Source organism: Triturus cristatus, chromosome 3_1 (assembly GCF_964204655.1).
Source record: "Triturus cristatus chromosome 3_1, aTriCri1.1, whole genome shotgun sequence".
NCBI lineage: Eukaryota > Metazoa > Chordata > Amphibia > Caudata > Salamandridae > Triturus > Triturus cristatus.
In genome coordinates this window covers 645,965,910-645,989,847 of record NC_140583.1, presented here as the reverse complement: position 1 = coordinate 645,989,847, position 23,938 = coordinate 645,965,910, and the positions used below count along the sequence as shown (strand labels likewise).

The 23,938-nt window shown below is 43.3% G+C and overlaps 1 protein-coding gene across 2 annotated transcripts in view; it reads right to left on the bottom strand.

Moving 5' to 3' along the window:
- Positions 1-23,938, bottom strand: part of LOC146860716 (uncharacterized) — a 424,775-nt gene that overhangs the window by 265,179 nt on the left and 135,658 nt on the right. For both annotated transcript variants that reach the window (XM_085646366.1, XM_085646367.1), the window contains exon 2: positions 7,415-7,446. In XM_085646366.1, the coding sequence (XP_085502492.1) occupies positions 7,415-7,446 (32 nt within the window). The remainder of the gene's footprint in view (positions 1-7,414; positions 7,447-23,938) is intronic.

Below are 23,938 nucleotides of genomic sequence, written 5' to 3'. Positions count from 1 at the left end.
GTATGTATGTATGTATGTGTATATATATATATATATATATATATATATATATATATATATATATACTTGTAGTTTATCTCACCTCTTGCAATGGTGAGCCCGTGACGGGGTTGGCAAACCCATTAATTAATCACCACAATCGTCTTCTCACAGGAGCAAGAAGTGAAGGTTTCGAAATGCGCCAGGCGTTAATATGCTTCTTTTAAAAAATTAAACACGCAGCAAGAACTGAGCCGCCGTTCGTCTCTCTTTTTTATGTGGATAGCAAGCTAGAGAATATATATATATATATATATATATATATATATATATATATATTTATATATATATACACACATACATATCCATACATATATATATAGGCGAGCCAGAGCTGCACTTGCAACAGTTGGGAAGAAGAAGCTGCCGATGCAAGCAGGTTCAGCAAAGTTGGGCAGTCAAGGTAGTGCTGAACAGACAATGGAGGTAAGCCTTGGTGGAGCCAAAGTTTGGGGAGAGGATACATCCAGAAATCTCCCCATCCCGAATTGCCATGGAAAGGTGGCTTCATGGGAGTTTAGGTGCCCAGATCATGAACTCACTGGCAAAACGAGGATGTCAGAGGATCGAAGAGAGAACTGGTTGGTTGTTTTGCATGTTGTTTTCCTCCTATCCATACTAGGTCCGCATTAGATGCAGTGTACTCTGATTGGCCTTCACAAGCCCGAAGCTTAACCGTACTTCCACATTTTATTCAGCCGGACAAGCTGTGAGTCAGTGGCACAGGATGGGGTCTCAGGTGTTCTGTGGCGATTGTTGTTATCTTCCTGACCCATTCCACTGTGGCTGCAACGCCGTTTGTTGCGGAGGGCAGGGAGGATTTCCAGGCTTCATTTCAGACGGGCAACTTCTGGTGTGGGGGGTACTCTATTCTTGCGGCCACAGTCAGAGCGGACGCGCAGCGGGCACGCCACTGGCACGCCTAAGGCAAGCCTGTCAACATCCAGGAGGCCGCCGGACCCAGTCATGCTGCCCTGTCCTTCCCTGGTCCGAGGTATGCCGTTCAGTACGAGCGTGATATACTGCTCAATTTGAGTACCCCCAAGTCATGGCAGTGCTTAATCGCTGAAGCAGATACTTGGGCTAACTTCTACTGCCCTAGTTGTAATTGGACTATTTCCCAGATCTCAGAGGTGCCTTGTAAGCCGATTGTCTTAAGCCATGAGGGAAACAGTACAAATAAACACAGACATTTTTCAAAGCAATACTTCTTGAAACATGCTCGCTGCAAAAACACAAGGCACAGATTCATGACCTCTTGCCAGAGGACAGTACAAATCTCTTATTTCTCACATAAACATAGCTATCTTAGTCCTCAAATACAAATATCGCCTTGGCCATACCTAGTGGATACAAAATTCTGAGAAAGAATCAGTTGAGTGGGAAAGGTGTTGCCATCATTTTTAAACCAGAGCTTGACTGCACCATGTTTTTGTTAGATGCTATTGAGGGTGCAGGATACTTGGGCTTTCGTTGCACCCTATCCCCATAGCAATATATAGCCAGAATCCTGTTGTATAGGCCTTCGGGGGAGCTGGGCAATTTTATTATTTCACCTAATGAGGCTATTACTCCACTCGCCCTTAGATATAACCAGCCTCTCCTTTTGGGAGACTTTAATATGCATATGGAGAAGTCAGCGGATCCCTTGGTAAGCACTTTGTTAGAAACTCTATTGGCCTGCAATTTGACCCTTTTTCATTTTCTCTCCCACACATAACAAGGGCCACACTCTTGACCAAATATTAATATTTAGCAACGCAGACCTGGTGACAGACCCCCCGTCCCCGATATTATGGTCAGATCACTCTTTGATCAGTTTTAACATACCAAGCTAATGCATAGACTCTTTACCCAAAGCAATAGACACACCATAATTTCAGAGCCCTACACAAAATATCCCTACCAACATTGACAGAGGCTTTAGAAAATGATTTCCAGGTGAAGATTGAAATGGCTCATAATAAGGGAAAATAAATTTTCAATATTGTAAATTCCTTTACCTTCCCTAAGGTGATTAAGAAAGACTCCCCCATTCAGCTGATTGGACACGCAGGTGGCTCTATCCTTCTATAATAAAAATCACCACAATCCAACAGTCTTTTTATAAAATTACTGCGGAGGACCAGGTCTTATATGAACCTCTGAATGAGAGGTCCGGCCCTCTGCAGCCTCCTGAATTATCAGAGCTTCCTGAACTACAACTAGGAGAGTCACTTGCTTACCTTAAAAGCCTCAAGTCTGGCTCACCAACAGATGCCTGTCCACCTAAATTACTAGTTTCTTTAGCCCCTACTATTAATCTCATAGTCAATAAGGTGCTAATTCATCCCACTCCACAGGCACAGTGGTGCATATTTGGAAGCAGGCAAAAATCGTTCCACTTTTTAAAAAAAACATTTGCCAGTCAGAATGATCCGGCTAATTATAGGCCTATCTCCCTCCTCCCGGCCCTCTCTAAAGTTTTGGAGAAATATGTTAATAAAACGATCTCAGAATATGTAGAAGGCCACAATTTGCTGTATATGTCCAAATCTGGTTTCAGGGCAACTCATAGCACAGAGTCTGCCCTGTTGGAAGTGACAGAGCAAATTAAGGAAAAACTGGATCAGGGTGGGTGGCCCGTTCTGTTATTGCTTGACTTATCGGCAGCTTTCGACACAGTCCCTCACGAGAGGCTTCTTGATAGACTGAGGGACTTGGGCATAGGTAGGACGGCTCTGGCCTGGATGACCTCTTTCCTGGAAGAGAGATATCTCCTTTTTCATCTCCCATGCCTTGCATGAAGGTAGGAGTACCCCAGGGCTCCACACTTAGCCCCACTCTCTTCAATCTCTATAGGTCTCTTCTTGCATCATTATACTTCTATGATCTCCATAATAACTCTTTCTAAAGTCTTCCCTCTCCACCCCTCCTGGCTCAACCCCAAACCTCATTTTACTACTATAACCTCCCAAACAACCCTTTCTAAATTCTTACCTAATGTATCCCTCCTTTTAGTAATCCCAAATCCCATTTTATTACTATAATCTCCCAAATAACACTTTCTAGAATCTTCCCACTTCTATCCCTCCATTATCCCATTCAATCCAACTAACAAACTCACATGTCCACCTCTCAAATTAACTCATATTTCCCTATACTTTTCCACCACTAATCCTTTTAGGTTCCAGAGTAGCGTGCTACTAGCCGGAAAATGCTTTGATGCCTCACCAGGGTTAATAAGTGCTATATAAATACAATTATGATTCAAAGGAAAGCATACTGTCAATGTGGGATAGGTGAGGTAGCTGGAAACTGGGAGCAGAAGTGTACTTTGAGTATTAACACGAGATACCACGGATAGGTTTAATTGTGTTTTTTCTTTGTTTCCTTCAAAGTTATGTTTTTTCCTGTTATTTCCTTTATTCTCGTTGGCTCTCGAGCGCAGACTCAAACCGCAACCTGTAAGCTGTGTAATGATGAGTTTACAATATCTGGGCTCTGTTTAAACACAAAACTTTGCTGAGAACTGATTGAAATGCTGTGTTTTCCTATTTAGATACCTGTAAATCTTGGCATTTGAACTGTGCTCGGTTGAGCTATAACTGTTGTGTATTCTTGTAAACACCAATAAAAAACATTTGACCAATAAAAACTGAGGCTGAAGGATAAATACACTTGGCTTACGAACGAATACAAAACAAAGCACAGATTAAAAGAACTCTTTCAGACTTTCGAAATGCAATAAATCTGTGAATTAAACACTCGTGGATACAAGTTGCTGGTGTGGCAGAGGGTATGACTTCACCAGTCCAGCAGCAGATCATCTGTCATTTTTAAAGTTCTGTGTCGCTTGGGCAGGGCGTTTTTCGTAAAAGTGCTTCTACCAATATGGTGGGAGCAGGGTTGGCTCACTCTGCATTATTTTTGTTTTTACAGAAGTCAAACCACAAAGCATGTGTTTAAATTTGTAAAATAAAAAAGAAATGCACCTGACACAACGGGATTTTTTTCCAGGGCTCTAAATTTTTCAAGTTCCAAATTGCCATGGCGATCTTGAACATGAAAATTAGGCATGGAAGGACGCCCCATAAAATGCACAGACCTGCCCCCAAAAAATTGTTTCTGGCGGCTAAATGAGGTGGGAGAGCCATAGTTTAGGTGGAGTGAGACATCAGCAAGTTTGCGCTCAATGTCCCACTTCTGCCAAATCTCTAAATGGACCACAAAGAGTCTAGAACAATGGCTCCTAAACTTTTGACGTCTGTGGACTTCCATTTAAAAATACTTAAAAACGGGGAATCCCACGGAATCACTATCAAAATCTGGGCACTCCCACAAAGTCAATACTGGAAGCACAAATGATGAAATATTTTATTTAATTCACAAATAAATATTTAAAAATCTACATTTTAATTTACATGGGTATGTTGGAGCTTTTCTACATTCCATTGATGCCACCCTTTTATATACTATTCTCTCTTTGATGCACCCGCAGTGCTCCCACGAATAAATCTGAGGATACCAGCTTAATTTTTTAGTCTTCAATTTCAATTCCTTCACATTTACAGAGGTGTCACCTTTCCAGGTCGGAGTGAAGCTCTGCTACCGCTCTGTGCCCCAAACGTTTACTTTCGCCAAACAAGTCTCCAGGGGTAATTCCCTACCCAGGGCCTTTCACTTGGAAGGACTGCCTTGTATTCGATATCTCACAGCTTCTGCATCAGCAAAGTCTGACCTCTCATGAGTAAACCAGGCGCCATGATATGATCTCCTTGCTGCACGCAGACAGGTTGTGGAATCCTCAACTGGGCTAGGAAAGGGAACACTATTTTTCAGCTTTCTGCCAGTGTCCTGACCACGCCCACCATGGGGATAATTTCACCTCTCCCCCCAGTCTGCCAGCAGTACTCGGATATCCCCTGTGGTTCTTTGCTGCCCAGGGTCCGACTGGCCTATAGAGCAATCAGGCAGTGCCCGATGGGCTGGTCTGTTAGATCTATGTGTGGGGCTTGTTTTTAGAAGTGTGTGGGCTTGTTTTTAGCAGTTTGTAGGCCTGTTTTATGGCAAGGTGGGACGGTTTTTACTATTTATTTCCATAATATTACCACGAACATTTACTGCAGAAAACACAAATGCACGGAATCTCAAATACACTGTAAAATACCCATACAGCATTACTATATTAGTTCAAAACTGGCCTGATTTGCAAATGTGGGCCACTTTTTAGCTATCTGGTTCGCTAAAGGGCGGAAATCTTATTTTTGTGCCCAGCCTATTTTTTGTCCCAGTCCAACCCTGCTGATGCCTTCACTTGCCCAGGGTCTTGTGCTTACACCAGCAGTGCCAAAGCCTCCTTGACACTGCAGGATGGACGCTGCCATGTTTGCCTCCGACAGACAAGGCACAGTGCAGATCTCTTTCTTTATTTTTCACAACTTTATTTTAGGTTTTGAGAAAAACAAGACACAGAGTAGCACTGACATATCTGAAAACTTATAACCAGTTACAGTCGGCACCATAAAAGAATGCAGTCCATCATGCCCGTACTGTTAATCCTACGTCCGACTCCCAATCCCACCCAGGCAGAGCCTCCTTCCCCCGCTTTGCAGGATGCATAGGGAGATGTGAACAAGTCCAATGGTGCAACAGGCAGCGACTCAATGCCCGTTTTGGAAGAAACCATCTTGCAAACCCCGGAAGCCTTCGAGGTCGGTAACAAAGCAGCGGATATCATCAGCAAAAAGTTCTAATTTCTGCTTTTTGCCACCCACCATCATGCCATGAATTGCGAGGTTACTCTTGATTCTGGCAACCAGGGATTCCATAGTCAAGGCGAAGATGAAGTTGAGACAATGGACACCTGTGCCTCGTTCCTCTAGTCAGGGAAATGTAGGGCCTGAAAGCAGCGTTCATTTTAAGCTCTGCAGACAGCTTTTTGAAGTTTGCCTGTATGAAAGCTTTCATCTTAGGGCCCAGGTGAACTTTACTTTAGAAAGATATGCAAATCTACTCTATCAAATGCCTTTTCGGTGTCTAAAGGCTAGTGCCAAAGCTACGCCACTTCCATGAGCGACATCGCAAGCCTAGTATTCTCACTAGCCTAACTACTGCAGCTAAAACCAATTGTTGAGTGGCAAAAAGGGTCATTCAAATAGGCTGAAGGCAGGTCACGAGGATCAAAGCCAAAAAAATTACATCGCTATTCAGTAGCACGATTGGCGTATATGATATGATAGGTAATTTATAATGCGCACAGCTACTCCAAAGAGTGTCACGGAGCAAACATAAAGAGGTTGGGCGGTTTGGAGGTTTGATTTGCACAAAGAGACAAGTTTTAAGTCTCATCCTGAACAGCAATGTATAATCAACCAAGCATAGCTCCATCGGGAGCCGGTTCCATGCAGAGGCGCCCAGAAAAGCGAATGATCTGCCTTCAGACCTTTGGCGCTGGTACTTTGGGACCACAGCTAGCAGTTTATTGACGAGCATAGCATGGGAGGCTTATCAGGTTTTAGATGCAGGGTAGGGTGGGACCCCAGCATTATATCGGTAACTATTCCTGATGTTACGAAAACATTTGTTAAGGGCTCGGTCAGTAGGGAAGTATACGTTTTATAAAAGATGGCTGGGAACTCATTTGGGCCCGCAGCTTTGTAGAATGAGAGGTTGTTAATGCAGTTGTCTTTCTTACACATGGTCATCCTGAATGTGGGCGCACCTAGTAGACTTTGCAGCTCACTTAAGTCAACTGTCTCCTGTGCTTGGGGGGACCATGGTCTCCCATTTATCATAATGGCAGTATGGCAGATTCTTTTATGCACAGCTCGAATGTACACCGCAATCTCTGAGCCTTCACAGCAACACCCCCACCAGCCTATGAATTGATATTAAGAATGATGTGCAGATCAGAAAATACGATTAATAAAATAAATCAAATACAACATTCCCACTCAGCCATAGCTTATAAAAAAACAGACACTGGGTATGAAATGCACTGACCTAACACTAAGTCAGATTCATCCAGACAGAAAGTTCACAGAACAGAAGCCAGCCGGTGCTAGCCAAAACCAGTCAATATTGACCAAAGAAACGATAAAAAACAAATTGATGAATTCACTGTGCAGATATGATTGCTTCATGACAACCACCTTCAGAGATAGCTGATGTTCCGCAACATAAATAAATAACACATCGTAGGCTTTCCATTCTTTATTCATATTGCTGTGGCTTAGGAGATCTTGTAATTAAATAAACCAGTAAATATACTGAAAAGAGCTTCATCAGGAAGTGCATCACAATTGCTGCTAAAGAATACATAAATGAAACGTGAATGCTGTAAAACACACCTACCTCTATACACATTTGATTAACAAATAAAGAGGAGATTTACCTGGAGTTTATGAGTCAGGAATGCATGAATTCCTAAAAGACAGAAACATAGTTTGAATTACTATAATGAGGCAAAAATTACTTTCGAATGAATGTTTCTTCTTTCTCTTTCCCTCTCTGTTACTCTTGTATGATCTCATGATTGATTAGATCTAAAAATCACGTGGTCTCATACACGCCTGCTGCCCAGGGACACATCACCTCAATGTCATACCTCTGACAAGGAGTGCCATATGGACAGAAAACCAATTTTGAACCGTCCAATTAACAGGCTGCCTCGTCATCAACCCTATATTCCTGTAAACTACGACAAGCAGTTATTTTCACTTAACACCGAAGAAACTTTTGCTAAAGGCAGCAAGGTGATAAGTGACATGGTGCAAATATTACATAAGATAGAATGAGGAGAGAGAGTTGCAGGTAAGCGCAGCTCATTTATATGGAATATAACGTTCCATTTACGATTTATAGTTAAAAATGTATGCATCTGTTCAGCCCCTAAAAAGGGAGTGTTTGAGGGCGCTATGGGTGGTCAAATATCCAGTCGGTGGTAGAAAAGCCACTAAAGCACTAAGGCTAATTCCTCAAACAGGAAACAATAATACTTAAAACATGATATATTTTAAACGTAGAAGTCCCCTCTAAATAGTGCAGAAGGTAGATGGAAACTGACGGACTTGCATCTGTGGATCAGTGGCGGACTCTATACTCCCAGCCATCATCAGTTGTTGGAGAAGGGGGTATCAGGGCTGAAGTCAACAGTGAACAGCTGGCAGAGGTGCCCCCTTCACAGGGTGACCAGATTTAAAAACAAAGAAACAAACAAGCCGCGGCAAAGCCAATTGGTCTCGCCTATGCCAGAGCTTTAGACTTTGCCAATGTGTTTTAGCCACGTTGTACACCAGTGTGATTGCTGGAGTGGAGTGTTGTGGAGTGGCGTAGAGTGGATTGTCGTGGAGTGGCACAGAGGAGTGGCTTAGAGTATTGTGGTGCAGAGTGTTGTGGAGCATCATTGAGGGAGTGGAGTGTCACAGAGTGGCATAGAGTGGAAGGGCTTAGAGTAGAGTAGAGTGACGTAGAGTGCAGGGGCATAAAGTAAAGCAGAGTGGAGAAGAGAGTCGTGAAGTGGGGTACAGTGTCATAGGGTGGAGAGTATTGAGTGGAGTGGCACAGAATGGAGCACAGTGTTGTAGACTAGAGTGAAGTGCAGTTGCATAGAGTGGAGTAAAGTGGCTTGGAGTAGAGTAAAGGATGTTGCATACAGTGGAGTAGAGTGGGATGGAATGGAGTAAAGAGTCGTAAAGTTGAGTGGTAAAGAGTGTCGTAGAGTGGAGTGGCATTGAGAGGAGGGGCACAGAGTGGAGTGGCATACAGTAGAGTAGAGCATCGTAGAGTGGCATAGAGTGTAGTGTAGTAGACTCAAGTGGCATAGAGGGAGTTGTGTAGAGTGGAATAGAGTGCCGTAAAGTGGAGTGAATTCTCATAGAGTGGAGTGGCATAGAGTGGAGGACCGTAGAGTGGAGTGGAGTGTCAGAGTGGAGTGGTGAGGTGTAGAGTAAAGAAGTGCAGAGTAGAGCAGCACAGAGTGGAGTAGATTGTCGTGGAGTGGAGTGTCGTAAAGTGGAGTGTGTGTAGAGTGAAGTGTCATAGAGTGGAGTGGAATAGGGTGGATCAGAGTGGAGTTGAGTGGAGTAGTGTTGTAGAGTGGAGTGGGCATAGAGTGAAGTAGAGTGCTGTACAGTGTTGTGTCACAGAATGGAGTGCCATAGAGTGGATTAGTAGAGTGGAGTAAAGTCACGTGAAGTGGCATATAGGGAGTTGCTTAGAGTGTAGTAGAGTGTAATAGATTGACATTGAGTGGAGAACAGTGTTGTAGAGGGGAGTGGCATGGAGTGGACTAGAGTGTCGTAGAGTGGAGGGGTGTAGAGTGTCATAGAATGGAGTGGCATTCAGAGGGGGGCACAGGGTGGAGTGGCATACAGTAGAGTAGAGCATCGTAGAGTGGCATAGAGTGTAGTGTAGTAGACTCGAGTGGCGTAGAGTGGAGTGGCATAGAGAGAGTTGTGTAGAGTGACGTAGAGTGGAGTAAATTGTCATAAGAGTGGAGTGTCATAGAGTGGAGGAGCATAGAGTGTAATGGCGAAGAATGGAGTAAAGTGTCATAGAGCCGAGTGGACTAGAGTGGAGTGCTGTCAAGTGGACGATATATCTAAAAGTTGTTTATGCTCCCACGTGATGTATCACCAGTATATACAGATATTATGTACCACCATGGAATGTACAGTCTAACTTCACTATTCGAAAACTTTGTATGACGTACGATGTGTGAAATATGAAAATGGCAATAAAAATATGTTTAAAAAAAAAAAAAAAGTGGAGGAGAGTGAAGTGCTGAAGCATAAAGTATAGTAAAACGTCATACAGTAGACTGGCATAGAGTGTCATAGAGTGGAGGGGTGTAGTGTGTTATAGTATGGAGCATAGAGGAGCGGCATACAGAGAAGTAAAGGGTTGTACAGTGTCGTAGAGTGATGTAGAGAGGAGTGGCACAGAGTGATGTGGAGTGGTGTAGAGTAGAGCAGTGTGCAGAGTGGAGTAAAGTGACATGGAGTGGCATACAGGGCATTACGTACAGTGGAGTAGAGTGTCATAAATTTGCACTGATTGTTGTAGAGTGGAGTGTCATAGAGTGGAGGGGTGTAGAGTGTCGTTGAGTGGAGTACAGTGGAGTGGCGTAGAGTGGAGTAAAGTGTTGTAGAGCCAAGTGGCATAGAGCGGAGTGCTGTAGAGTGGAGTAGAGTACAGTGGAGTGCCGTAGCATGTAGTAAAGGGTCACAAAGTGGAGTGGAGTAGAGTGTCATAGAGTGGAGGGGTGAAGGGGTTTAGAGTGTCGTAGAGGGGAATATAAAGGAGTGGCATAGAGTGTAGTGGTGTAGATTGGAGCAAAGTGTCGTACAGTGGAATGGCACAGAGTGGAGTAGAATGGAGTGGCGCTGCGTGCAGCGGAGTTAAGTGTCATAGAGTGGAGTGGCGTAGAATGACATAGAGTGAAGTAGAGTGGACTGTAGTGACATGGCATAGTGTGTCGTGTCATAGAGTATTGTGGTGTAGAGGGGAGGGGTGTAGAGTGGAGTGGGGTGTTGCAGAGTAGATTAGCATATCGTAGAGTGGCATGTCATAGAGAGTTTTAGAGTGGAGGGGTGTACAATGCATGGCTTGGACTGTAGCAGAATCGAGGAACAAAGAGTGGAGTGGAGTGGAGGGTCATGGAGTGGAGTAGCGTAGAGTGGAGTGGAGTGGAGTGGAGTGGAGTGGAGTGGTGTGTCATAAAGTGGCATAGCATAGAGTGGAGGGGAATGGAGGGACACAGAGTAGCATAGAGTGGAGTAGAGTGTTGTAGAGGGGAGTGGCGTAGGGTGTAGTATGCAATGTGTGGTAGCCCATTACCATTACAGACAACACATTTTCAATTGAAATGACCATCACATTTGCACAGACAAATTTACTGATAAAACTATACACTGCACAAACGATAATGAGTGGAAATGGCATCACCTAGTGTGTTGATTTCTTTTGACTGTATTAAAATATTTGTTTCCATCACCACTTCAGAATTACAAAATAAAGAGCTAGTTTGTGCTTTCCAAATTGTGATCTTCTGAAATATCTGCACAGTTCATTTAGAGACATTTACATTTTGTTGTGTGCTAGGAAACAAACTTTAATTTCACAGCCCCAGTAGCCAACTAGATTGTCACATAAATCCTCTCACTTTGAAGTCAGAGACAGAAAAGCAAACACTAAGCTCCCTCGGACGACAGCCTGACATTTGCGCTTTGTCTCTGAATGCACAGCACATGTGACAAAATATAAACAAAATGTAAAGGCCTGGTTACAGAAAGCAAGCACTTTGGAAGAATACATGGAGCGTTGGTTAACTGGCTATGCTCCACTGGAGGGACTCACTCAAGCTAAAAAGCCTAAAACAAATAAGCCAGCTAATCAAAAGCAAGCAACTGTGGGTTATAATGGGCGGAATGCATTCTCAGGTAAGCTTTCAAAATAACCCCAAGATGTCTTTAGGATTCAACTTAAAAAAAGAGAGCAGACACAGAAGTAGGACTATAACTAGCCATGGGTGCAGAAGTACTACTATTAACTACAGCCATCGAAAAGAAAGAAGCACTACACTGTCCCATCGCACAGAAGTAAAAGTTACTTGTAACCCCAGTTCTTCATCATGGGTATTCTTTCCAGTATTCTAAAAAGTCAGACAACTCCACATGCATGCGAGAGCCCAAAATACATGTCACAAATATATTTTCCAGAAAGACATGCTAAATTAGGCAACAGTAACTGTTTTTATCCATCCAATTATCCAACCTCAAACATAAAAAGAACGTTTGTCTGAGAATACCACTGCACAACACTACATAATAAAATAAAAAAAGGAAATAGTGCAATGATACAAAACTAAGCAGCGCTATGACCATGCCACTTCCAGAAGGCTGCACTATCACATCATGCCCAGCACAGTTCAAAACTAGAAAATCGCGAGGAGGAGAATGGGTCTTTTAATTTAGAAAGAATACCCATGTAAAGAACTAAGATGAAAACCCAGATTCTTCACCAAGGGATTCACTAAGATATTCATAACAGGCAGAACAGCATAAAACACTAACCCAACCGTAAACGCACTAACGGCTACAGAGAACAACTAAGCAATCAGAGTTGGAAGAGAAGCCTGACCAACCAGAGTATCTGCTGCGGAGTCTGAATCCAGACAATAATTTAGCAATGGTACAGTCAATCCTCCAAGGGGCAGCTTAAAAATGTCAGGAATGGGGAAATTCCTCATCAGAGCAGCGATAGCTGCCTTCTCCCTCATAGAATGGATCTAATGCTTGCCAATTCAAATATCTGTTAGCTTTCCTTTAGCAAGCAATAAAACAAGATCAATCTATCGATAGTGGCCAGCTTAAAAGAGCTAGACCTGTACGGACAGCCCCATAAATTAGAGGAAGCTGTTTATTTTAATGAATATCCTTAATTCTGTCTGAATAGTAACGCAAATATATCTTAAGATCAAAACTGTGCAAAGGTCACTGCTCTGTCATTGTGGGATTCCCATGGAAAGTCGGTAATGGAACAGTTTGATTAATATGAATGTGAAATAACTTTACGCAGAAAGGATGGGTAAGTCCATAACAAACATGCATATTTCAGTGGAAAACCATTTTTGGTTCTTCAGTGTAAAGAGCTTAATGCTCGCTCACTCTTCTTGCAGAAGTAATGGACACTAAAAAGCAACTTTCCTAGAAAGGTACTGCAATTTGGCTTTGTTCATTGGTTCAAAAGTAGGCCCCTTTAAATTAGAACAATAGTAAATTCCCAAGGACAGGATATCGTCCTGACTGGGGAAATACTTTTCTTAAACCCTCTAAGAAATCATTATCACTGGAATGGTGACAAATGATGACTGAGAAGGAGACTTACGGTCAGCAGTGATGGCAGCCAAATACACATTCAGTAAGCAGTGGTGGCAGCCAAATGCACGTACGGTAAGCAGTGGTGGCAGCCAAATTCACGTACGGTAAGCAGTGGTGGCAACCAAAGCTGTGGTGGCAGCCAAACGTAGTCTAATGGACAAGAACTGTAAACCAGACGTAGCCCAGTAAAGATGGTAGAGTAGTACTGTTTTTTCCTAACTTGGCCCTTCCTTTCTGCTGAACCAAAAGCGAAACCTCTTCCACTCAAATGCGGTAGGAGGCCTTGTTGATGGATGTTTTGCCTCTTTACGTATTGACATGAAATCGTCAGGTAGGTTCAACTGACTATGTAATAAGATCCAGCTGCTGCAGATAAGAACGGTGGGGCGGTGGGACCGGCTGAGGGGGGATTTCGAGAGATGACCAGAAGGGAAAATTAAGTAAAAAATAATACATTTTCCCTCGTGGTCGCTCTCGAAAATCCCCCAGCTGGCCCCACCGCTCGTACCTGCAGCGGCCGCGGCTGGCAGGATTTCAGGAGCCAAGCAGTCGAAGTCAGCGGCTGAAGGATGGGGGAGAGAATCCTGCTTGACATTCTGCAGAGAAGATCTGATTTGAACAGAATCACTTGTGGGGTGCAGAAAAAACTGGGGAAGGTACGGGTTCCACCATTGACATGGTCAATCTGGGGCAATTAATATCATCCTGGAATTGCTGTGCCAGAACATTGCTATCACCTTGGGGAGAAGAACTGGTGGAAAAGAGTACATAAATGCTTTCAACCAAATCATTGAAACGTCTTTTCCGAAAGAGTGGGGCTCCAGTAACCTGAAGGCATAAACAAAGCATTTTGCATTTTCTTCCATTGCAAAAATATTGAGCTCTATTATTCCCTAGTCCGAAAAGGTGTCTTTTAACATATCATCATTCAAGACTCATTTGTGCTGTTACAGTAAATGGCGCCTGAGCTCATCTTCTTTGGTGTTCTGTGTACAAGAAGGGTGAATTGTTGTAAGATGAATGCCCCTTCACTAGCATTCAATGAAAATAGTTTTGAGCTATATGAGACAGAACTCTGGATGTTGGTCCACCCTGCATGTTTAGACAGTACACTCTGGACGAACTGTCCATCTGCAGAAGTAAGGGAACTAGCTTGATCACAGGCAAGAACGACTTTTACGCCAGATGCACTACTCCAAAAAAATAAATGTTGCTTGTTTGTGCTATAGCCTCAAAACTGAACATTTGGAAATTCTTCCCTCTTTTTAAACCCTCCAGAGTTTAGGGTCTCAGGTTTGATTCTTTCTTCATCTGCTTGTGACCCAATCAAAGAAGAGCTGTTAAAAGCAGCTACAAGGGGGTGTGGGCGAGCTCACAAGATGGCAGACGCATAGTTCTTGGACTCCCTGGTACACCTTGTCCGGTTCAGAATTCTTTTAGCAATTTGGCCAGGTCGAAGCTAGTAAAGCTCAATTTGGGGGCCTGGGAGATGGAGCGTACCCCCCTGGAGTGCTTCTCAGTTGACGAGGTGCACACAGAGCGCATTCAAAAGTCAAAAGGGGCTGAGCCGCCATAAAGTCATCCAGCCAGGGACAATGAACTGAGTGCTGGCTGCGGCCATGCAACCCATCTCCCTGGGGGCCCTGCTGTATCCTGATACAGTCCCTGGTAGGGGCAGTCTAGTTGGGACTCTGCCTGTGCACCATTCCTGGCTGCTTCTGAGTGGAGTCTAGTGATAGGCCCACATCCCATTCATACTGGCAAATGGCGGCAGTGGTCTACTCATTGGAGCCGCTTGAGCACAGCTGCCACTCATATCCAGCCACATCAGACTCTAAGGATACTCAAAGGAGCAGGACTAGCACCACACACGCCCGATGAATGATGCCCTCAGGGGTGCGCAACGGACCGGCAACAGAAGATAAGCAATGGCTGCAGATGGGGCCAAAAGCGGTAAGCTGTGACCCTGTGCCTGCAAGACCTGAGTCTTGCTGCTTAGAGGATGCTGGCGAGCCCACTATCCTTGAAGGGATCAGCAGACAGACTTTGCCACCTCTGTGGAGGATGAGGTTCACTGGCATAAGACCCCCTCTAAGTACAATTGCTATAACTAGGTAACCCTGGTCCTTGGGGGCTGACTGGTGATGCTGGGCCCCCATGAAGCTGGGCATCCTCGGGCCCCAGTTGGATCCTATCCTCAAGATACAATCAGGCTGGCACAAGCCCCTGGAACAGGGGGCTGGGGATACTGAGGAGTTACCTCCGAATTGGACCTGCTTATACTCTGGGGGCTCCTTGACTGGACACCTGACTTACGACTTGAGGTTGTGCAGCTGTGAAGCAACCTAGCCAAATGCCCCCAGGAAATGGTCTTCAAAACTACAGTACACACGAGGCCTGGGAACCCTCAATGGTGTAAAGTTGTAACCAATACAGAGCCTTGTTGCTTCCTGGGTCAGTGGCTGTGTATGCAGTGGCTGGGGGCACCAGACTCCTATTTGAAGTCCCATTGAAGTCCTCTTCCTTGGCTTTTTTTTTAAAGATGGTTTTAGCAGGAAACCAGAGATGTCACTTTCTGAGCAGATGGATGATGTGCAATCCAGATATGTCACTTCCTATGCAGATGGATGATGGAAATCCAGTGATGGGTGATGGGATCTCTTCAGGGGACCGTGCTGGGACTATGGAGGGTAGGTGGGTCTTTTGCCTGCATCTGGAGATGCATGACAACACGGCACAGCAAAACATAACATAACATAATACAGTTCGACACCCCCGTCTCCCTTGGGCATTCCTATTGTGGCAAACTGAATGGGTCGCTTTCTGCGATCACCCGACCAAACCTGATCGGCCACCAGCAAGCATGTGTGAACATCTAAATTCCCTGCACCCAGACGGGGCTGTCCATGGATAGCATTGACACCTCACAACTCGAGGTATCTGTTGCCCATTAAACTATTGCAACCAACTGATACATCCCTAAAAATGTGCAGGACTGTGTTGAGGATGTAACAAGAAAGACTCAAACATAAAATCTCTCCTGCAGCAGACCTCCCAACGCAAACTGAAAGATGACAACTCCCCATTTTCAGACAGGAAATGTTGGCGGAATTCAAGGTGACCAAGCTCAGCCCATATCTAGGGAGGTACTTCTGCAATATTTCCAGGAGCTTAAACAGGACATTAAAGGGATCAAGACTAATCTCCAGCATGAAATGAGAGCCATACAAAGAGAAGTTGGCGACCTGGGAGAGACAATAGCTCAAACATAGACATCCATGGACAAACAAGCAAAAGAAAGTGAAGCACTAAAGCAGAGAATCCTCCAACTTGAAGACCAACATATTCTCCTCAAGGTGAAATGTGAGGACCATGAAAACAGGACCCACCGTAACAAAATCCTGATTTGGGGAGATCCCCATCAGCGCTTTGACCTGTCAAAATATCTCATGGGCCTCTTTGTCGAAGTCCTCGAGAGAACTGACAGCCTACTCTAATAAAACTTAGTAAAAACTCCTGGTGATTAGAAGCCAACTTCACATCACTGAATTAGATAAAGCCAACTATATTCTCAGTTGGCTGGGCGTGCATCCACTAGGGAGGGAATAAACCAGTCCACAAACTACGAGCACATCAAGTGCTCATATCTATTGGTACGGTCAAAGATTCCTCTGGAACCACCCATAACATTACTGAGGGTAGGCTCCAAGCCTTCCAAACCTTTTTCCAAACTTTATACACAGCTAATTATAGCTTCAGGAGGCACAGACCAATTATCTAAACTCTGTTACTCTTCTCAAACTCAAATCTTCTGCCACACAAGAGAAACCCACCTTAGCAACAGAAGTTCTGGGAGCCATGAGACACCTCAAGCCTTTTAAATTCCCAAGCCCAGGTGGGTTCAGTACACGTTTCTATAACAGCTTTGCTCCTCAATTCCTTCCTGCTTTAACTGCGCTTTTTAATGACTAGAACTTGGGTAAAGGTGCCTTCCCAAGTATGACTGGCCTGTATCAAATTGACTCTAAAGCCAGGCAAAACAACGACTCTCTGCTCGCTCTACTGGAAAATCTCCCTCTTTAATCTAGACCTCAAGATCTTTGCTTAAATTCTACCAAGCCACCCAGATAACTTGCTGTCCAACCATATTCACTCAAACCAAGGAGGCTCCATCATTTATCAAGCAACAATCAATAAGACTTACTAACATTGCATAGAAAAGGGTAAGGCTACAGTTCACCTGCCATTTGACTCTAAAAAGCTTTTGACAGGGTGGACTGGGCAATGATGTTCTAATCCTTGCCTAAATTTGGCTTTGGGCGAAGGATTCTTGGCTGGATTACCGCTCTCTACTGTGACCCCCAGGTGAGAGTAAGGGTTAATGTCCACACTTTGGCCTAACAACACATATGCAGACATACTCGTTAGGGCTGCCCCCCATTCCCACTTCTCTTTGATAATTTCTCAGGGCCCCTACTGCAAACAATTAGAGACTATTCCTGGGCACGTGGCATCTCATTCTGTCAAGACACTTTCTAATTGTCCTCCTTCGCAGACGATATTCCCCTTACTCTTAACAAAGCTAGATAATCACTCCATGCTTGTATTCACCTCCTTGAGAAGTTCCAAGCAGTAGCAGGCCTTCAGATTAATATGACTACGTCTGAGGGTCTAGTCTTGGTTGGCGGTTGGGGATGGGGGGCCTTGGTTGAACTACTGCAGCTTGAGTCTTCATTCAGATGGTCATCAACGCCTTTAAATATCTGGGGATTCAGCTGGTATCCAACCTTGCGGCAGAAACAATTTAAAACTTCTTCTCTGTGAGATAAAATCTCACAGAGAGACATACTAATGAGAGTGCATGGAAAAATCAAGCACTCTCATGGGTATGTCGAATAGCCAGGTTCATAATCAAATTACTGCCTATATTTATTGCCTTTTTCAGATCATGACACTATTTTTTGAGGCAGTAATTTATCGATCGCCTACAGGCGGCCTGCATGACCTACATGTGTCAGAGCAAACGTTCAAGACTCGGCGCTAAAATCCGCAATACGCACCTGAGGGAGAGGGGACTGGGTGTTTCGCACCTGCTGCGCTACTACCAAGCCTGCTGGCTGCGCTATGTGATTGAATGGTTTCAAGGTGACCCAGATAAGCAATGGGATTTTGTGGACCAGAACCTAGTTGATAAACCCCTAAGGGAGCTACAAGGTGTCAATAAGCAATTAAGAATAAAAACGGTTGGCTTCTCTATCTTTCCTCAATCACTAGGGCTACATTTTGGGTCTTGGAATCTATCACACGCAGGAGCGGCTCAATACTCTCCCCTACCCTCTTGGAAGAGTTATAGGTCTGTTGATGTAAAGAGATTCTTTCGACATTAACACAGAGTACTCAGATCCTCTGGAGGCTGAAGCATGGGAACACCTTGACATTGAATGTTTTGAAAAGTATTAATGCCTTGAAGGGCCCCTCAAAGTCAATTGCCTCTATGACATGTCTCGATGTCCGCTTGGAACAGGAATGCTGGTGACCTCGAGAAGCTGCCCTATCACCTTGTGAAGTGGCAGAATTCGTGTCAGGAGAAGTGGGGGGTGGAGGGCACAGCCCTTCTCACTCCTGAGGCAAAAGAAGCTATCGCAGAAAAGGTCCTCTTTCTAAGTTTGCCTTACTGTAGCCATGAGGCACCCCCTCTCTGTCCCTCAACCACCTGTATGACAATTTTTTACAAATGTCGTAGTCTTCCACAGAATAAGGGTCAAGAAGACCCACTATACACATCTTATGGTTGTCTTTCATAGACATCTTCCTACCGCAGACTGGACATTTGTCAAACAGTACAAGCATGGCTGTCAAAAGACAGTGAAGGTGAACAAGCCAGGAAAAAAACAGCAAAAATTGCTTGATTCCCAAATGAAAAGGTAATAATGGAAAAGGTAGAAATGCCCCAAAACAACAATCAACAGCAAAGATACACCAAACATATAGTGTTTCAAGCCAAACATAGCCTTGATAAAAGGCAGACAATGGTTGGGATCTTTCTTTCAGGATGAGAAAAAACAAACTGTCTAAGTGTTTCCCTGCTGGGTATGAAAGGAAAGGGCCACTTTAAGGAAGTATTAAAGTGTAGGGTCACAGTGTCATGGCTCTGCTTGGTTTAATATTAGGAAACCATTTTCAGCTTTTTATTTTTAAAATGTAATGCTGTGCTGTGTGTTCCACCAAATCTGCTTTTTGTGTTTCAATTTGGATAACTAGATGTTAAAAACAACAGTACATCCAGTCTAATTGCGTATTTTGAATGGAAAATATACATATTTGTGATGTGTTCTGGGATCTTCTACACATCCTGAAGATATTCTGCATTTTATTAATACACGAGAAAATCCCATGGTGAAGAACTATGAGCCAAACCAGACAGAACGTCTGTTATAAAAATTTGCATTTGAGAGTATTGTGGACTTTTCAAAAATGCTAGCCGAAGGAAGAGGTTACACAGATTTGAAGTTGTCCTATGTCGCTTGTATATCTCATACAGTCTAGTTCTTTTGCATCGTAGGACTTGCAGTCCTGCGTTTATAAAGGAAACACATACATAAAACCAAGTGTGCATACTTGTCAATATGCTCCTGTGAAGGTGGTGGAAAGATGCACATGGATTTGTAACCAAATTATTACCATTCTATATATAGGTAACTAAATAGAACAGAAACAGGGCTCTTTTCCAAACGTGGTATAGCATTAAAAGGTTGTCAACCTCTGTTACATATCAAACGAAAGTAGTTTACCATTGCGTTTATAAAACAATAACCCCTCACTCTATCTAACACTGGAAATATATTTTTTCTTTCAGCAGTCTGAGGTTTACATTATACGAAGTTTCCTTAATCCTGCTGGCTGGGTTCCTTGCGGAATTAGCTAATTTTGAGAGTCAATGTTATCCACAATATCATCTCTTTCTTAGACCAACTTTTTTGCTGTGGACCCTCCAGAAAAATTCTGACATTCGTTTGCTCATTGAACGATTCAATATGGTCTGTTAATCTAGGCAGGGGATTTTTAAACCACATTTGACACCATTTTCCAATACAGTAGGTGCTGACATAAAAGCTACCATATCATAGGATCCATCCTTTTAGCTAGTGGTCCTGGATCTCCTATAGCAAACCTTGGCATTTATTTCTGTGCAGGTTCTAAAAGCATGTTACTTTAGACTCCTTCACTTCTTTCCCGAAAGTACTATTAAAGAAAAATGCATTCATTTTATATCTTATTAATGCTCTATCCACTTCCAGTTCAGAATGTGCGAGTAATTTTGTTTAGGAACAACAGGAATTAATATTCTTATCAAATTATCTTCTATCTGCAAATCAGAAGCATATTGGTTGTTTGGTCAACAGTGTTACATAAAAAATTTAAATCTCTAGAACAATAACAGCAGGAAAAACAATATCAGTTCCCTAAGCCTATCATCCATCCATTCTTCTCACTCCAGATAAATGAACCATTTTATTTCATACTACAAACCTCTTCTCCGTATGTTGACACAAAACATAGGAGAATAAATAAGTCTGGGACTGATTCACAAAATTAACTTACATTTTTGAGTAAGTTTAATACTTTTTGATTATTTACAAAATTAGACTGTAACATTACTTCAAAAGTACAGGCCTCCACTCCCTCAGTAGAAGGGGTGAAGTCAGAATAATCTTGATTTAGGACTGTATGATTACTACATGTAAATTACAACTATATTTTACATCTGGCAGATTGACCGCGGCACACCGACCAGAGACTCTGCACTCAGAGCGGAGACTCCACATGGAAGCGAATACGAGAGACCCGCACATGTGGCAGAATCTCTGCACATGGAGCACTCTGTATGGTAGTGAATAGGAGACCTACATATGGTAGCCAATTTGAAGATGATATTCCCGTTAAAGCAATCAGGCACACCTGACACACATTCAAGTATAACTACATACATACTGCCTACAACCTAGCATCTGTGTTTTTTCCTCTGCAGCATTTGGCTTTACCATGCTCCCTAGCCTGCTATAAGAGCTGCCTCTTCCAGAAAACACTAATGTAGTGCTAGGTTATATTTACCTCCATTCTCTCCCTAACTACGTTTCCATGTTTCATGTATTAGTAGGTAAGCCAGCCCATGTTTTTTTTCTTTTTTGTATTATGGGACTTGTAGTTCTGACTTTATATGGTTAAATAACACTACAAGTCCCAGAATTCTAAGTAAAAAACGGGGAATAACCAAGCTAGTCAGGCATAGACCTTAAAAATTTGACAGCTTTGACTCTATTTCTCTAAAACTACACTTACATCTAAACATTCATCCCTATCCTTCACCCAATACCTGCACTGCTTATTGCACGTGCTATCTGGCTACCTATCTATACTTATGCAAAGAAGTCCAGGGACACAGCAGGGATTCTGTGGAAGCCTTTATTCACAGGTTTTTTAGCATGGCATAATGCATTTCGACTTTCGTCTTCTACAGATGCTACTGCTGAATTGTCATCACCTGTTCCCTCCTTTGAAAATCTCATTGCGATCCCATTGATAGGAGATCAGCTGGTCCTGCTACCGTATGAGGAATGAGGTTTCATGTACAACTACAATCCCCAGCATCCATTGTTCAGGTGAATACTGCAGCCGGATATCGTTGTAACTGCCGTGGGTGCTGAGAAAATGCTACACAAAGGGGGGGGGGGGGCATGTAGTAGCAGGTGCAAACAAAATAATAAACGTGTTGAAGGCTCCCTCAGGTCCCCTACGTCCAGCCCCAGTAAGGAGAACACACCGGACCTAAGGCAAACTAAAATCATGCTTGCCTCCCCATGTAATCACAGGCTGCCCGATCGCAGCGGCCGCTGCTATGGTCCATTCTCGAGGTGGTCCTGGCCATATCAATACCTTGATTTCACAGTCCGATTTGCCAGCAAAGTCCAGGACTTCTTAGTGGATCGGGTCGCTGTATCGCGCTCCTGGCAGGTGCGAAAAACATCAGAAAACGACCGCCTTTCTTCAAAGAAGTCCAGGGACTCTAGATCTGCTCACAACAAATGTCTGCTTTTCTAGAAAAACAGACATCTCATGTGAGCAAATCTAGAGTATCGCTGGTGTTGAGGGTGCTCTATACAGAAGCTGCCTTCCACCTAAACTTGGGAACTACCCAGAGTTCTCTTCTTATCTTTTGCATATTGTATGCGTCACTCTGTGTCTGCAAGGGTATTCTTTTGACTTATACTGGGTGCTCTCTTGTGTCTGGACAAAGCTAAACCTCTCTGAAGAGCAGTAATGACAGCAAAACACGTGTCAGGGGTAGCTTTTATTCATTTCAGGTTGGCTTGGATGGTATTTTACCAATCCAAAGCTGTAATACTGTGCCTGGAGTGGTAAATGCCTTATGTCATTTAACAGCTCGGCATGGAAGGCACTGTGCTGTTCCTATGCGTAAAGACTTTGCTGTAGGAATGGCAAAAGACTTTTTCCCTTTCTATCACGGTGTGGATAGCACTGTGTTAATCCTATGCTTAAAAACCTTGATAGAAAAGCAGACATTTGAGTGGAGCAAATCTAGAGTTTAGCTGGTGTTGAGGGTGCTCTATACAGAAGCTGCCTTCCATCTAAATTTGGGAACTGCCCAGAGTTCTCTTCTTTCTTTTTTGCATAATTTATGCGTCACTCTATGCCTGCAAGGGTATTCTTTTGACTTCTACTGGGTGCTCCCTTGTATCAGGACAAAGCTAAACCTCTCTGAATAACTGTAATGACAGCCCAACACGTGTCAGGGGATGCTTTTATTAATTTCAGGTTGGCTTTGATGGTAATTTACTAATCCAAAGCTGTAATACTGTGCCTGGAGCGGTAAATGGCTTTTGTCATTTAACAGCTCAGCATGGAAGGCACTGTGCTAGTCCTATGCTTCAAGACTTTGCCTTAGAAATGGCAAAAGATGTTCTCCCTTTCTATCTCGGCGTGGATAGCACTGTGCTAATCCTATGCTTAAAAACTTTGATAGAAAAGCAGAAATTTGAGGTGAGCAAATCTAGAGTGACGCTGGTGTTGAGGATGCTCTATACAGAAGCTGCCTTCCACCTAAACGTGGGAACTACCCAGAGTTCTCTTCTTCTTTTTTGCATAATTTATGTGTCACTCTATGCCTGCAAGGGTATTTATTTTACTTATACTGGGTGCTCCGTTGTGTCTGGACAAAGCTAAACCTCTCTGAAGATCTGTAACGACAGCAAAATGCGTGTCAGGGGTTGCTTTTATTCATTTCAGATTGGCTTGGATGGTATTTTACCAATCCAAAGGTGTAATACTGTGCCTGGAGTGGTAAATGGCTTTTGTCATGTAACAGCTCGGCATGGAAGGCACTGTGCTATTCCTATGCTTAAAGACTTTGCTGTAGAAATGGCAAAATATTTTGTCCCTTTCTACCTCGGCGTGGATAGCAGTGCTAATCCTATACTTAAAAACTTTGAAATAAAAGCAGATATTTGAGGTGAGTAAATCTAGAGTGTCGTTGGTGTTGAGGGTGCTCTATACAGGAGCTGCTTTCCACCTAAACTTGGGAACTACCCAGCGTTCTCTTCTTCTTTTTGCATATATATATATATATATATATATATTCACTGAAAAAACCATAGGTTTCACACACGTTATAGTTAGGAATTAGCATTTAAAAAACCTTGCAAATTCACTGAAAAAACCATAGGTTTCACACAAGTTATAGTTAGCGGACATTTTACTGATAACAAACCATTGAAATTCCCCCGTTATAGTTAGTGCAGGCAACTATAACTCACGCGACCGCAATCCTCTGCTGATGCTAATACTGTATTTAGACACTTATTTGCCCATGTCTTCTTCCATAAATTTTTAGCTATACATATATTACAAATATTTTTTTTTCATAAAGACACATATGTCATCAGCAGAGGATTGCGGTCGCGTGAGTTATAGTTGCCTGCACTAACTATAACGGGGGAATTTCAATGGTTTTTTATCAG